The 15,424-nt window shown below is 33.7% G+C and overlaps 1 protein-coding gene across 1 annotated transcript; it reads left to right on the top strand.

Moving 5' to 3' along the window:
- Window positions 11,605-13,079, top strand: LOC18783880 (CBL-interacting serine/threonine-protein kinase 5). The gene has a single exon (XM_020560591.1). It carries the CDS (start codon window positions 11,605-11,607, stop codon window positions 13,012-13,014), a length of 1,410 nt encoding a protein of 469 aa, XP_020416180.1. The 3' UTR covers window positions 13,015-13,079.

Genomic DNA, 15,424 nt, shown 5'->3' with positions numbered 1-15,424 from the left:
GAGCTTCAAAAGGGCAAAGGGTTTCTGAAAATTCTGATGCCGTTTTCGACGATCGTAGCAGCCGTTTTCGTCCATCCATCCATGTATCTTCATCCCCTCCTCATGCTCTAGCTATTGGTGTAAGTGGTTGGTGTTGATTTAAACACCCACAACAGCCGCGACTTTGGGGGAGTGTTCGGCCAAACTGACCAGCTAGTGTCGTCGAGACTAGAACAAAAGTTGTTCTTCTTGTCGTTCCAAACATTTTGGTATGGGCCTTCCCCGGTGATGTTGAGTTTTTCCTTCACCGAAAACTACCCCTGAAACACCATCATCGATGGTGGCACGAGGGCTAGTTGTTGGTGACCTATTTTAGACCTAGAATTAACACCATGTCGTCCCGAGCATGATGGTATACTTCGATTGGTGAGATTTTATCGCTTGATGACAATTAGAGGTTTTGCTATAATGTATTGTTCGATCTGGAACGATCAAACCGTTGCATGGATCCCATTATGAGATTGTTGCTCCTGATATTTCCATGAGTGTGTAGGAACTTACGGATCTAGAATTAGAGTTCAGATATTTGGAATTGACAATTCTAAGGTTAGGTTAATCAAACGCCGCCCGAGTGTGCGATCAATGAAAATCTGACCTTTAGATCGTGACCAACCTCTTGAATGTGTTTAGTTGACCAGTCAGAATCTATAGGAACTTTCATATCGAAAATCTTAGGTCGTAACTAGATGATGGCCCCATTGGCTTGGTTGACCGGATGTCATCTGAGGCCTCCTTAACCTTAGAGTACGTCTTACGACATCTTGTGGACCGATGGAAACTTGTGAAAAAGACGTAGTATACTCTAACTGAAGACATTTCATGACTATTGACATTTACTTGTTTTAAAGTGAAAATTCTTTGATATTTATGTGATAACATTTCATTGTTTCTATTGGTGATTTCTCTAAGTATGAGTTAGTTTGAGAATGCTTTGAAAAGCTTACTAAGGTTTATTGTTATGAGAGTGCATTCTCTCGATATATATATATATATAGAGAGAGAGAGAGAGAGAGAGAGAGAGAGAGAGAGAGAGAGAGAGAGAGAGAGAGAGAGAGAGAGAGAGAGAGAGAGAGAGAGAGAGAGAGAGAGAGAGAGAGAGAGAGAGAGAGAGAAAGCTTTTGAAGGATCTCTCAAATAAGCTTAATTGAGGGACACCCTTGTAGGGCCTATTCTGTATTATATTTCACTGATCTAAACCTTCTATTTTATAGATATTCATTCAAAGATCATCTCTACAAAAAATCACTTGAATCCGATATTATTTGACTATTCAATTAAATTATTGAAAGTTAAGTGCTTTATTGAAGTACTGTGTTTATTGATTTCATTGGTCTCAATTAAATGCCTTAATAATTTTTAATTTGTTGATTTTTTGTAAGGATAATCTATGAATGAAGACTTGAAAAATAATAAACTGTTTGGATCGTTGAAAAAAAATCGTAGAATACCCTAAAGAGTATCCCTCAAATAAAATTATTTGATGAATCTCTCAATGAAATGATATATAACTTATGTGTTGAGATGTGGGAAGGATTAGAAAAATGTGTTAAAGGGTTTATAAAAGGATTTGCCTTTGCGTTTTTATATACTTATGTTGAGTTTGGAGAAATGGTTTTAAAACCACCATAAGTACCCTTCCCAAATCAGATCAGCGATTACAATATAGTTAGTCTTTGCCATAAAGAACACATTCAGCACTACTTGTGTGAATATGTTTCACACAAGTGTATGACCTGCAATTCTCTACTTTGCTTTTGTGAATGTGTTCCACACATATGTATGACCAGCATATCCATGCTCTTCTTGTGTGAATGTGTTTCATACAAGTGCATGACCAACATATTTCCACTATGTTAGTGTGAATGTATTTTACACAAGTGTATGACTAGTTTGGCATGTACATTCATCGAGCCTCCTTTGCACGTGTTTGACAAGAATATATGCATGCATGTGTGGTTGCCAGAATTTTCCCCTGCTTACCTGTTCAATTTGTCCATTTTGACTTTTTATAAAAAATTTCTCTTTCCTTTGGACTTTTCCAAAGTCTCCCTTGTGTGGTCGTCTGCACATGTATGATTAGTTTTTCTCGTACGTGTGTTGAGATTACTCCACACATGTTTGGCCATTACTTTCCTCTCGGTACTTATTGGTGAAAGTTTTATACTCCAGTATTACTATTATGTATATACTTATAAGTTGGTAATTAAGTCATGTGTTATGGGTTCTACAGTGTATAGATTGACGTGGAAAGAAATTGGTTTTTATTTTCTTGTTGTGTATTGCAGTTTTTTGAGTTGTAATAAGTGCATCAAATCTTTTTAACATGCACTTCTTTACTTACTAGAAATGAGTATTGGAATGATTTCAATTCCTGACTTCCTCCTCATTTATTAACACATAATGAATCCAAACTTATGTGGGTTTCACGTTAAAATCTATAATTTAAAACCCCCAAAATCAAGAATGAGGTCAATAAGGGGAAGTAGTTGATACCAATTCAATTCCAATTCCTTGATTTCCCTATCTAAGTTCTTTGATTCATGACTTCACCCATTCGTGAAAAGTAAATATGCATCTTTGACATGAGAAATAACCATACTGTGGGTGACCTAACTAGTTCATTTTTATTTATTAGACATGGGCTTAGCCAAGGTGACTAGAGCAGTTTGACCAAAACAAAAAAATGTTCGTTAGAACGGATTTACTCTCCACTCTGCACCCGAATTCAAAACTCCTTCATATTATATTAAAGTAGAATATCATTTGTATATAAAATCAAATAAAAAAATCAAATTAAGTATTCAAAGTGGATTTAAACTGGTTGATTGGGGCAAATAATTTTAGATCAAAAGTGGTTAAAGTTAGACTTTCACATTGTATAGTTTGATGAATTGGACGGTGGAGTACGTCAGACAATGAGGTCATGAGCTTGATCAGATTGGGCACAAAAAGTCAAATACCTAATCCTCGAGAAGTACAACGAGACTCAAGTTCCATGGAGACCATGACCAAAATTATTAAAGGAAATTTTACTATAAACTAACAGTAGAATATATATCAGTCCATTGAACAGAACCTGTACAAATTGTCCACGCACGTTCTCATTCATGAATGGGTTTTTTTTTGTCACGTACGTCCATATCCATTTAATTTCAAGACTTTTTATATTGGAATTCAAAGGCTGTGGTCTTACTTCCAAGCACGTGTTTGAGACTAATGAACTCCCCCAGTTCAACTTGCAAGATTGATTGGGGGAGGCTCCAACTACTAAAAAAGGCGCACAGGACCCCACCAATTATAAACAGAGTTTTTTTCTTCTTGTTTTTGTTCGAAGAAAGAAAGAAAGTTAACCAAAAAGATAAAAGACAAAATCAAGAAAGTGGTTTTCTTCGGAAATATTTTAACGAGACTACTGTTAATATACTCGTTTTTATTATGTCATGTTATATTTAGGTTGAATGCATTACCTGTTTTCTCTAAAAACGACAAAAAAACAGAAATAAAAATTATAATAAGAAAGAAAGAAAGAAACAAAGAAGCGTACAGAGAATTTGACCTTGACATTGACTATGGAGAATGTTGTAATATTGTCACCCAATTGTCACCCACTTGTGTCGGCCATATGACAATGAACCTGAAAAATGACATCTTTTTCTTCATCTTTAAATTCCTCGTTGAGTAAGAAGCTCCTTTTTCTAATCTATTAGTAATTCAGTATTTTGCATGTTTTTTTTTTCTTTCACTGTACCTCGTGGGTTTTATCGTTTTAAATCTGTTAATTCTTTTTTCTCTTTTTATCAATTATAAATTTTTATTAGATAAACTTTAATAGTATAATCAAAGATATTAACATGACATTTAAAGTACTCATTTTAAGAAGATAACAAACTAATGTGTCAATCAAAATTAAAACGAACAAAAACTGCACTAAAACTCGTTAATTCATAAATATCACAAAACAATAAATAATAGTTTAAAAAGTAAATGATATTATTTTATCAAATAATGTGCTAGACGATGTGATAAGAGAATATTTGGCTCAACTACTTTTACTTTCTTCTAAACCATATGATCTAAAATCAAATATATATGAGAAGTTTCAAATCACAAGTTGGCCTTAGACGCCATGAATGAGGTCAGCTTTTCATTTGGAGATGCATGGATTTGCCAAATCACTATCATGTGGTCCCAAATTTGTCAATTTTTCCAAATAAAACTACAAAAAACACGTTTTATTTCCATAATTTCTTGTTGTTTATTGTGGTATGATTGAAAATATTCTTTTCACTTTTCATGAAATACAAAGTCGGTCACGCATGTCCTTTTTCTTCAGTCTTTCTTTACTCACCAAGTGAAACAAGCTTCAATTCCGACGCATTTAAATTACAAAACTTGAATTAAATGGCTCGTGTATTATATTGCAGCCGAAATAGGAACAGTGCCTGCAGTGAGCTACAAAATTATTTAATTTGCCCGAAGAAAAACGAGAAAAAAGAAAAAGAAATTAAATATGAAATTGGCATGGTCTTCTAAGTAGGAGTTGACTGAAGACTTTTGGAGTGTGTTGTGAATAAACTGCACGCTCACTTTGAAGACGTGGAACACAAGTTTTCAAGTGGATTGGCAATGAATCACCTGTACACGTTTGGGTTTGACTTTACTAACACTGCTTCTTAAGATGGAATTTAGACTATTGTTGGTACAAATGCACATGGAGTAAAGGTATGAACAAATTAATTAGACGGCATGGTCACGTTTGGATTAAGTTGAATAGTTGCATTTGCATGATATTTTTATGGGGATTTTTGGAATTGAGTATGGGAGTCTTCGATTGATGAGCTAGCATACCAGTGCTCATAAAAATTTGTTAATTGAGGAGCTATTAAAACGTAATAGAAAAGGTTTCTCATAAGAAAAACCCTAAAGAAAAATCTCAGTCCCCACCCTTTTTGGGACAATGGCCTCCCTCCCTACCCACCTCCCATCTCCTCTCCCTCTCTCCCTCCCTCTCTCCCTCCCTCTCTTGCCTCTTTTTCCTGAATGGTCCTTCTTTGTTCTTTTGTTTTGTGATGTGAAAACAGTCACCATAAAACGATGTTATCGCTATGAAATAGTCATCATCTTTTGGCCCACACATACAAGGAAGATGTCAGGTTGCGTCAAATTTAGGTTTAGTCAATACGGCACTATGGTTTAGCCGGTATGACTCTAGGGCGGATCTACACTTGGGCTAGAGTTGGCTCCAGCCCAGTGCTGGTTTTTTTATTTTTTATTTTTTATTTTATAGGCTTTGTGATATGAGCCACATTTAGGTAAAGTAAATAATAGTCTGGCCCTCTATTTAAAATAAGCTCATCTCTGTGTAGAAATAAGCCCACTCTTAAAGCATATAAGAAATAGTAAATATGCAATCTAATAAAATTCTATCGTATGATTTAGGGTTTAAGTGAAAATTTTTGGGCATTGTTATATATGTTTTATTTTTATAACTTGAATTATTAATTAGCATATATGATTTTTGGTGCCTAATATTTCTTGTTAAGATATCATGTCACATGATTATAAAAGACTGGCAAAGAGAGGAAAAACTATTTATTTATTCTTCAAAAAAAGTGGTAACGATAACAAGGATACACATTCTGCATCTGATGTTGATACTTCAACTCCTGAAAAACTTACTCAACTCGGATCTCAAGTAGTTGAACATTGTGTTTGATTTGATATTTATTTATATTTCGTACTTCTTTGTGTTATATTTGCTAGTAATGTTGTCAAGTTTGATTTATAAAATTTTTTTTACAATTTTTTTAAAGAGAAAAAAAAGGCTTACGATATATCTCCTGTAAAAAATAAAATTTAGCCTACCGCTATAAAAATTCCTGGATTGCCATTGGCGCTATGGCTCCCTTTGGGTTGCTTGGGAAGATGTGGAGTGGTGGTATTGCTTTAGTTTGTTTAAGTCTAATAATTCTTAAGAACTCTTTAGGAGTTTGTTGTGGTTTGCCTTATCATTATGTTGTTTTATTTCTATATAGCTTTGGCTTTCGATATGGATTTGTCGTTTCTGCCATTGCGCGGCGAATCTGTATTGCAGGTTTGAGTACATGTGCTTCTAGTTGATGAATCAAGGATTTTAGTCATCTTCTCCAGATCAATTCAACATGTTGTTGCGTTTTGGTCATTGAAGAAGATTTACCCATATTCAGCACATCGTTATTGTGTACTTTTATTTGGTTATCAATAACAAAACTATCGCTTATTCTATAAAAAAAAGTGATAGAAAATGGATATGTTTAGAACAAATGCCCTTCTTTAAAATGAACATTGTTTAAAAAAAAAATTTATCTTAGAAGAATTTAAGAATTGTTGCAAGTATCAAATATTACTAAGTCCAGGTGGTGGTTAAAATCAATGAAGGGCTTGAATGCAATTAAAAATTTGTATATTTGTACTCAAGCCTACAAAAAGGGGAATTTCAAGTAAGACTTCAACGCAAAACCTACGTGGACTGATTAACTGGATTTTAGCAATTTGCAAAACAGTGCAATGAGGGAAGTGAGACAATTAATTGCAAAGAAGGTGGGGTGGGCGAAACTGGGTCAAATTAGTAAACCACGTCAAGACGGGTTACTTTTTTGGACCACGAATCCAGCCCCTCACCCCCTCCAGATACATGCAATTAAAACAATACCAACCGGGTCGACCGGGTGGAGGCTTGAAAGACTTTGCCTTAATGACTTGGGTTGAGTCAAGTTTAAAACATGCAATATATTTTTTTAAGTTTGATTTATAGGGAAGGGAGGGAGAAGACGAAAAGTCAAAATTTTGCTGTGAATACAGTATTTATATATATTTTCCTCTTTTAAAAATTAATATCAATTTGTATTATAAAACATGAATAAATTATACCCTGTTTATCTTCTTCTGTTTTTAGAATCTCGAGTCAAATTCATGAACTTTTCTGAACGAATAATTAATTCAAATCACTACACTAGCAGGTCTTTTACACGATATTTATAACTAAACATATACTAGTCTTTTGAAATTTAAAAACAAAAACGTTGGCAATCCAACCACGCAATTGTATGCACATAGGAGAAATATTGCTTCAAAACCTCGAATCCAGTGTATTTAGTACGAAGTTTGATTAAAATGTAGGTTGGATTGCAAGTGGATCATGTTTATGTCGTTATATATATACATGCGTGGACTAAACACGCTTGGTACCAGAAAACCCGAAAAAAGTTAAACATAGCAAAACACAGAAGTCAAGAAGAAGAAAACTTGGGAATGGAGATGGGCCATGGTGACCAGATTAGTATAAATAAAGGCAACTTGGCAGGTAACGGTCAATATATCCATTGAACCTGTAAACATAGTCGTCCATGTTCTCATTCATGAACTGGTTTTTTTTTGTTTTTTGTTTTTGTTTTTCTTCTTTTCATGTCTGCGTTGAATTAGAATATATATACGACCAAATTTACAAATACTAATCTATGAGAGAAAAGAAGAACATATACGAACCAAATTAATGATTTGGTCTTCCTTCTTTGCACGTGTGTGAGACTGAGAATTCGGAGATTCTTCTCGCTTGATTAGCTAGACTAGATAATTTTCTAAATTTTGCTGAAAATGACAATGAAATATTAATTTGTTTGGTTATTATGGCGGTAATTGCTTAATTCCAAAAAAACATAAATATCAGATTGAAATGACTGGAGATTATTCTCGTCAACATGTGAAAACTATAAAATGATTGATATATAATACATGGCTCTCTATCTCTATCTATATATATTGCCTGGAAGATAAGCTGATGAGGAAATATTTTGAAAATTAAAAATAATCAAAGCTCTTGACTTTTTCAATTTTCTTTTACTAAACCCCGTGTTATTTAGAGTTGGCTCAAGTTATTGGAAAAGTTTTTACTCATGTATGCCATACTGATAAAGACGGCTCCTTCAAGGTCGTATTTTGTTTTTCATGTTGATCTAATAAAATTTTTATCTTATGTTTATAAATAAAAAACACTATATGACAAAGAACATAAAAAAACAGTTGTACACACATATATATATATACATATATATATATATATATATATTTAAGAAATGAAGAAAATAGTGGATTTCAAACAAACCAACTCGCTTGATAAGTTTTTCACAGCAGCCCACTTAACAAAGATGTGGGCTTTTGTTGAAACCTAAAGCGTTGTGCCTTCTCTCGTTTTAAAAGTTCGAAAAGCCCATGAAAGAGCTTATATCTGTTTTAGAACTCATCATTAATGTTGGTTGGATTTTGCTTGGTTCTGTCAAGCCATCCCCCAAACTTTATTCTGTTTAAGGACAAGTTGTCCACTATGAAGTATGAATCATATCATTTACACCAAACCGTCCTTGGTCGTATTCTTTGATCACGTGAGAAAAGAGATAGAGAATATTATATACGACGTTAAGCGATTACTTAAATTTAGTTGTTATCTTTTAGACAGGAAACTTTACACAAATTCTCTCAAATGAGGTAATATTGCCTACTTCAAAAGTGGAGGCACTTTAAGAAGTACGTTTCTCTAATTTTCTTAACCCTTTGAGCCCTCTATGTGAAGCATCCATAAATTTTTGGCCCACATTGTTCTAACTCCTAAATTGCTTTACACTTCAGTTGCCATGCTTGATGTTTGAGGCAATAGGAATGTAGAGGTAATGATCACATTGGCCAATCAAACAACTTAAATTTACCTACTAATAAAAAAGTACTTCAATTAATGAAATGGTAAATTTCAGTATCTGACTCTTTCCAAAGAGATTGTTCTATTTTAATAGCGAGTAATGCTATTTAGACACACAATATTGACCACCTTAAATGACCACCTTATGTGACAACTGATGTATCATGCCATGTCAATTAATGAATGTTGCCACGAGGCCACTCACTAGGAATGCTATGATTTTTCCTTTTAAAACTCTAATCTTCTCATTAAAAAAAAAAAAATTAACTTTTAATAAATAGTCTCCAATATTTTCCAAGAGACACAAAAAAAAAAAAAAAAACAAATGCTACGAGCCTTCTGAACATTTTATGATAACAACAAATTTAAGTTCCCTAACTAATAAAAAAAAAGCTTCCTTATTTCATAAATAAGGTATGCTCTTTCCTTAAAAAAAAAAATATCATTCCTTTTGCAAATGACCCACTAGTGTAGTGGTTTGGAGTATTTACTCTCTCAGGCAAGGTCCTGGGTTTGAGTCCTAGCATCTGTGTAGTGTGTGTAAGTTTAATGTGCTATCGCCCCTTTCAATAGAAAATGTCATAAAATAAAATAAAAAATCATTCCTTTTAAATCCTACGAAAAAGCTTACTTATCATAAGAAGACTTGCGTGGAAGACAATGATATTGAAGATTATATTTGTAGCAATATTTTCCACGCAAGCCAATGGAGAAGTCAACCATCGAACCGTCATCTCCAAGCTTTGAAATGTTTAACATGACATGCTTTTATGCTTTGAAATGTTTAACATGACATGCTTTTATGAATGTGCAGTGGAATGTGATGACAATTTCCATCGCCCATCAATTGAACAATTTATCTTGAAGATCTGTAAAATTTAAAGCACTTATTTTGACAAGCCAGCCCCATGCACTACCTCTGCCATTGTTAGCAATTGTTCATTGAGTTGTATAGAGTCCAGCAAGGACAATCTTGAATATAACCTGGTAAAGATTTCCTCGAACCAATTTCTTCTTCTCTTGGGTGTGTTGCTGAATTTTCGCATTGGGAAAGCAAAGTTTTGTCCAACGATATATGATGATCTGAGTCTCTTCATACATTGTCAATTAATACTTTAGGTTGGATGCTCTAATTATAAGGTACTATTCAAAATTGTAATAAATAAACAAACTAAATCATGAAATCAAATGATCAGCTTACCTTGATTTTACCTTGGTTCCAGGTGCAGTTGCTAGATTGAGATCTGCAGGGTGGCGAGGACTTCAACTGCCTTGTATCAGGTGCAGAGAAGGGGGTGGTAGGCTTGGTAGGGCTCGAAGATACAATATAACTGTTATGAGTGACACATTTCATTGTGGTGCTGTAGGACGTGGATCCACATTGGACTCTGAACTAACATGTTCCTCCAATATTGTTGTTGGTTGCTACATCCTTCAAACAACACTAGCCTTGTCTTTTCCTGCACACAAAAACCAGATCCATCAAAATTCATGAACTGAAATAGGCTCGGCTGCCATTTTAGAAACATGAAGCACATTATTCAATTTTTAGAGTTTGAATAGAAGCTAGAGGTGTAGCTCGTTCATCTATTAATAAATTCTTCTCGTGTCGTCAAGATTTATTAAAAATAAAACAAGATAATCTTTCATCTATATACTTTATATTAAAATGAAATTTTTACATCTAGTTTGAACATCGGAAGAAGTGAGCAAGTAAGTGAGCAAATCTTCTTCAGTTTGCATTAAGTTTCCTCCACAATCTCAATTTAAATTGCAATTGTTTTTCTAAAATACCAAATATTTTATATTTTGATCTTGATATTTGTTTCAATGGTGACAACCATAGAGTTAAAAGCCGGTGTGGATGCTTTAAAAAAAAACTGTTTCACAACATATATGCCTTTATTGGTCACGAAAATGATACTTGGTGAAGCATATCACGTTCTCAATATGATGCTGATTTTTCTGATGGTTGTGATTCATACGAGAATAATGAATATTATTAAACTAACACCTGTGAGCACATATAAAGTTTCTTTCTATTTATTTATTTATTGAAAACTGCATATAAAGTTAGCAGCTGTATGTTTCATCATGAAAGTAAGTTTATGCAGGAATTACTATTATGGGATTTCTTCATATAAATTCTGGATAAAACTTTTCATTTGCATACGGTCCCTACTTTATATTACAGTATTATTAGAAAAATGCGTGTTTTATTTGCAAATTACAATTCGACACTAATATACACTTTTGACACCAATATACACGTATTTATAATTCACATATAATACTACGGACTATATGTCTGCAGTACTTGTGTGGTCTTATTACAATGTGTTTTTCTGTGCCCATTTTTGGCATTTTCAACTATTAAATATTTTCCTATTTTCAGACCAAATTCTCCACCCTAAACCCTAAACGATAGTCCACAGTCCACATCCACCACCCTTTTGTAATCATTCAACAACAACCACCTAATTATCTCCGACCATGTTGCACAATTTTTCCGGGAAGGACCATGGCCATCTTTAGTCCTTCTAAGTTCTCAATTATCTCCAACAATAACCTTTTTTTTTTTTTTTCAGGTAAAATTGTAGATTTCTAAAATTTGTCTTAACCATTTTTAGCATAAACAAAATGTTCCCCAAATTCAAATTCTAGATTTTTTTTTTCTTTCCATCCCAAACCGTTTTCCAGGAAAATCATCAATTCCATTTTTCTTGACCTGGGTCTTCGCCATCTCTACCATGCCCCACAGTTTCTTGGCCTAAACTGAGTCCTCTCAAATTTGTTTAATTTCTCATATTCCCAAAAGAAATTCTTGTTTTGAAAATATGCAGGAACAAGAGTTAGGGCAACAGCTGTGTCCCAAGTCACCAAGAAACATTCTATTTGACAAGTATGAGATGGGAAGGCTTCTAGGACTAGGCACCTTTGCCAAAGTCTACCATGGAAGAAACCTCATCACAAATGAAAGTGTAGCCATCAAAGTGATAAACAAAGACCACATCAAAAACGAAGGCCTCATGGAGCAAATACAGCGCGAAATTTGTATCATGCACTTAGTTCGCCACCCCCACATTGTTGAATTAAAAGAAGTTATGGCCACGAAAACCAAGATCTTCTTCGTTATGGAGCACGTAACAGGTGGTGAATTGTTCAACAAGGTATTCGAAGGGAAACTCAAGGAAGACGTGGCTAGAAAGTACTTTCAACAACTCGTAAGCGCTATTGAATTTTGTCACAGTCGCGGTGTCTCACACCGCGACCTAAAGCCAGAAAACCTTCTTCTGGATAAAAATGGAGATCTGAAGGTCTCCGATTTCAGATTGTCAGCGTTACCAGAGCATCATTGGAGCGACGGTATGCTTCACACGCAGTGTGGCACGCCGGCTTACGTGGCGCCTGAGATTTTGAGGAAAAAAGGGTATGATGGAGCAAAGGCAGACATATGGTCTTGTGGGGTTGTTCTCTTTGTTTTTCTTGCCGGCTACTTGCCATTTCTAGATGAGAATGTGATGAGAACTTATACGAAGGTTTTCAAAGCTGAGTATGAATTTCCACCTTGGATTTCAGGGGAGGCAAGGTTGTTGATAAAAAAGGTTTTGGTTGTTGACCCGGAAAAGAGAATTTCGTTTCAGGAGATAATGAGGGATCCTTGGTTTCAAAAGGGTTCAAATTTTCCTAGGCCAATTGGGGTTCCCAATTCCATTGAAAACGATCAAAACAAAAAGGATGATAGAATTGGAAATTTGGGTAGGTCAAGAAGTGGTAGCATTACTACTAGTACTACAAAATATTCATCATCATCTCCACCATTTTTCAATGCTTTCGAATTGATATCGTCCATGTCATCCGGGTTTGACTTGTCGAACATGTTCGAGGACAAGAGGAAATCCGGGTCGATGTTCACGTCCAAGTGCTCTGCCTCCGCGATCATGGCGAAGCTGCGGGTGGTGGCGGAGAGGTTGAATTTTAGAGTGGTGTCTGAGAAGGAATTCAAGGTGAAATTGCAAGGGAAAAAGGAGGGGAGGAAGGGGAAGTTGGCTGTGTCAGCGGAGTTGTTTCAGGTGGCGACGGAAGTGGAGGTGGTGAAGTTCTCAAAATTGGCCGGTGACACTCTTGAGTACACCAAGTTTTGTGAGGAGGATGTGAGGCCTGCACTCAAGGACATTGTCTGGACTTGGCAAGGTGAAGAAAATGAGTGTGAACTAAATAAGGTTGAAAATCTTAACTGTTATTAACTGTATAGGTAAATCCCTTCAAGATAGAGGTAAATATTTACTATCTAGAAAAACCCTTTTAGATCCCAATCCTAAGTCACTTTTCACAACTTTTATTCTATAATAGTTTCGGTCCTATATAGTGTCTCTTTGTTGTCCCTATAGTTTTCTCTTTATTGTCCTTATGCCTCTTTAATGCAAGAAGGGGCTATTTTAGAATTGTAAAAAAAGATTATTTTTAGCCAATTTTACTTTTGTTTTTATAGCTTAACTGTCATCAACTATATGGGTAAGTTCTACTGCAAGAATTTTGGAACTTTCTATAATGCATGTCATATGTAATTATATTCTAATGCACAAGACATTCGAAATAATTGAATACTTTTCTTCTTTCTTTCTTTTTTTTTTTTTCCAATCAGTGACTATAATAGTTTAAGTTCCAAATTTAAGTTGTCTTGAGTTTAATTTCAGCCTAAACTTAAAGTTTATATACAATTGCCTCTTTTTTTTTTGTGGGCCTTAAGTCCTAGATCATGTTTAAGTACTCATTTTTAATTTTTGTTTTCTCAAAGTTATCAAAAGAACAGAAAGATATTAGCATCCTCATATATTATTAGGGCCAATAATTTCTCCAGATAGTGATTATTGGACACTAGTATTTAGTAGAATTAAAATCGGAGAGGTTGAATATCTGCTTACAACTTACATACTTGATCAAAGCTCCCAACTCAGAGTTACAACTCACATCAACAATTTTTAGGTGGAAAATTAATGAAACTGGGTTTTTTGAAAAGCCATGTGAGACCTCATGGGTGTTAGTGTAATTTCAAAAACGTCAAGGAATTTTGTGAAAACACCAAAAATCTTAAGAGGTGTTAGTGTCAATAATTATTATTAGTTGATTAATAATTTTAAGCTTCAATGTAATTCACATGATTAATAACTAGCCTCTCTGCACGCGCTTTTGCGCCTGCGAGAGGCTTTTTTTAAAAAAATTTAAATTTATTTTAGAATTAAAAAAGATAATGGATAGTTGTGTTCCATAAAAATAGGATCAATTATCTGAATTTTCTTTTAATTTTAATTTTTTTAATATGAAAAATTGTGAATTTACCATATTATCCTCATTTAATTAATAATTTTAATTCTTAATGTTTGCATTAACCAAGGGCATTTTTTGGTATTTTGAATGTTTCACCATTCTCTGCCTTTTGCTTTATATATATATATATAGATAGCATGTAACATATTTTATTAATTAGGGCTTTTTAGATTTAGGTCCAAAACGATTAGCTGTCATTGGGTTTAGTCCTCGCGTTTTTTGTTTTAGATGTAGGTCCTTTGAGATTTATTACTTTTTTTTATTGTGTCGATTTTACTCTTTGAGATAAATAAGGAAAACACATTGAAAATCTAAATTTAATGCATTATTTCCTTGTAATTGAATTTCAGAATTTAAAATTTAAATTATTTCTTTGATAATATTCCTAATATATGGATAAAATACAATTTAATTAATAAAAAGTAAAGACCCACATATTATACCAATCGATCAGACAAACACCCACATTAAATTATGTACCTGACAAATAGGTAAATAGTGTTATTATTAGCAACGAAAAATACTTAGTGATAAAACGTGTTACCTATAAGTTAGGAACATAAATTAAAAGACTACCTATAAGTTAGATACGAAAATAGACAAAATCAAATTGTATGTTACCTATTACAAAAAGGTACATAAAATACTATGACACATTGTCGAAAATATGAATATATATATATATATATATATATATATACCTATGCAATAGGCAATAGGCAATATGACATAGATGACTATTACCCGATTCAAGTCATAAGGAGTAACATTGGAATAAAAAATAATTTTAAAATAAATAGTAAATAATAAAATTACATAATAAAATATTAAAAAAGGAATGTAATTCTATGTGGCACAAAAGTCAAAGGACTTGGATCAAAGTCACCAAATTCGAGGATTAAACCTAACTCCTCAATAGGAATTTGGATCAATATCAACTTTTCTATATTAATTAATTCTACATTGTTAAAAGTTTGTATTAGAGCATCTACAATCATGATATTATTTTTTATATATTTAAATTTAGTCTTTTTTTTATCAAACGGTAGAGAGATTGCATTCATAAATTACACCATGAGGGCAGTACAAATATAATAGCAACTACAACTATCCACACAAAATGATAAAAATCACCACCCACAAAGGAGTTACAACCAATATAGAGGATTTCTTGGCAACATACTCATACAGTATACAAAGCCACATAGAGCCAAGGATAGTCCGGCATAAATGTCTGTCTGGAAAAACTAAGTGTAATACCTCACAACCCAAACTACAAACAAAAACTATACTGCATAAAGGTCATAAACAAGTATCAAACTCAAAAGC

The sequence above is a fragment of the Prunus persica genome, chromosome G3, assembly GCF_000346465.2.
Source record: "Prunus persica cultivar Lovell chromosome G3, Prunus_persica_NCBIv2, whole genome shotgun sequence".
Lineage (NCBI taxonomy): Eukaryota > Viridiplantae > Streptophyta > Magnoliopsida > Rosales > Rosaceae > Prunus > Prunus persica.
This window is presented reverse-complemented; position numbering and strand designations above follow the sequence as displayed.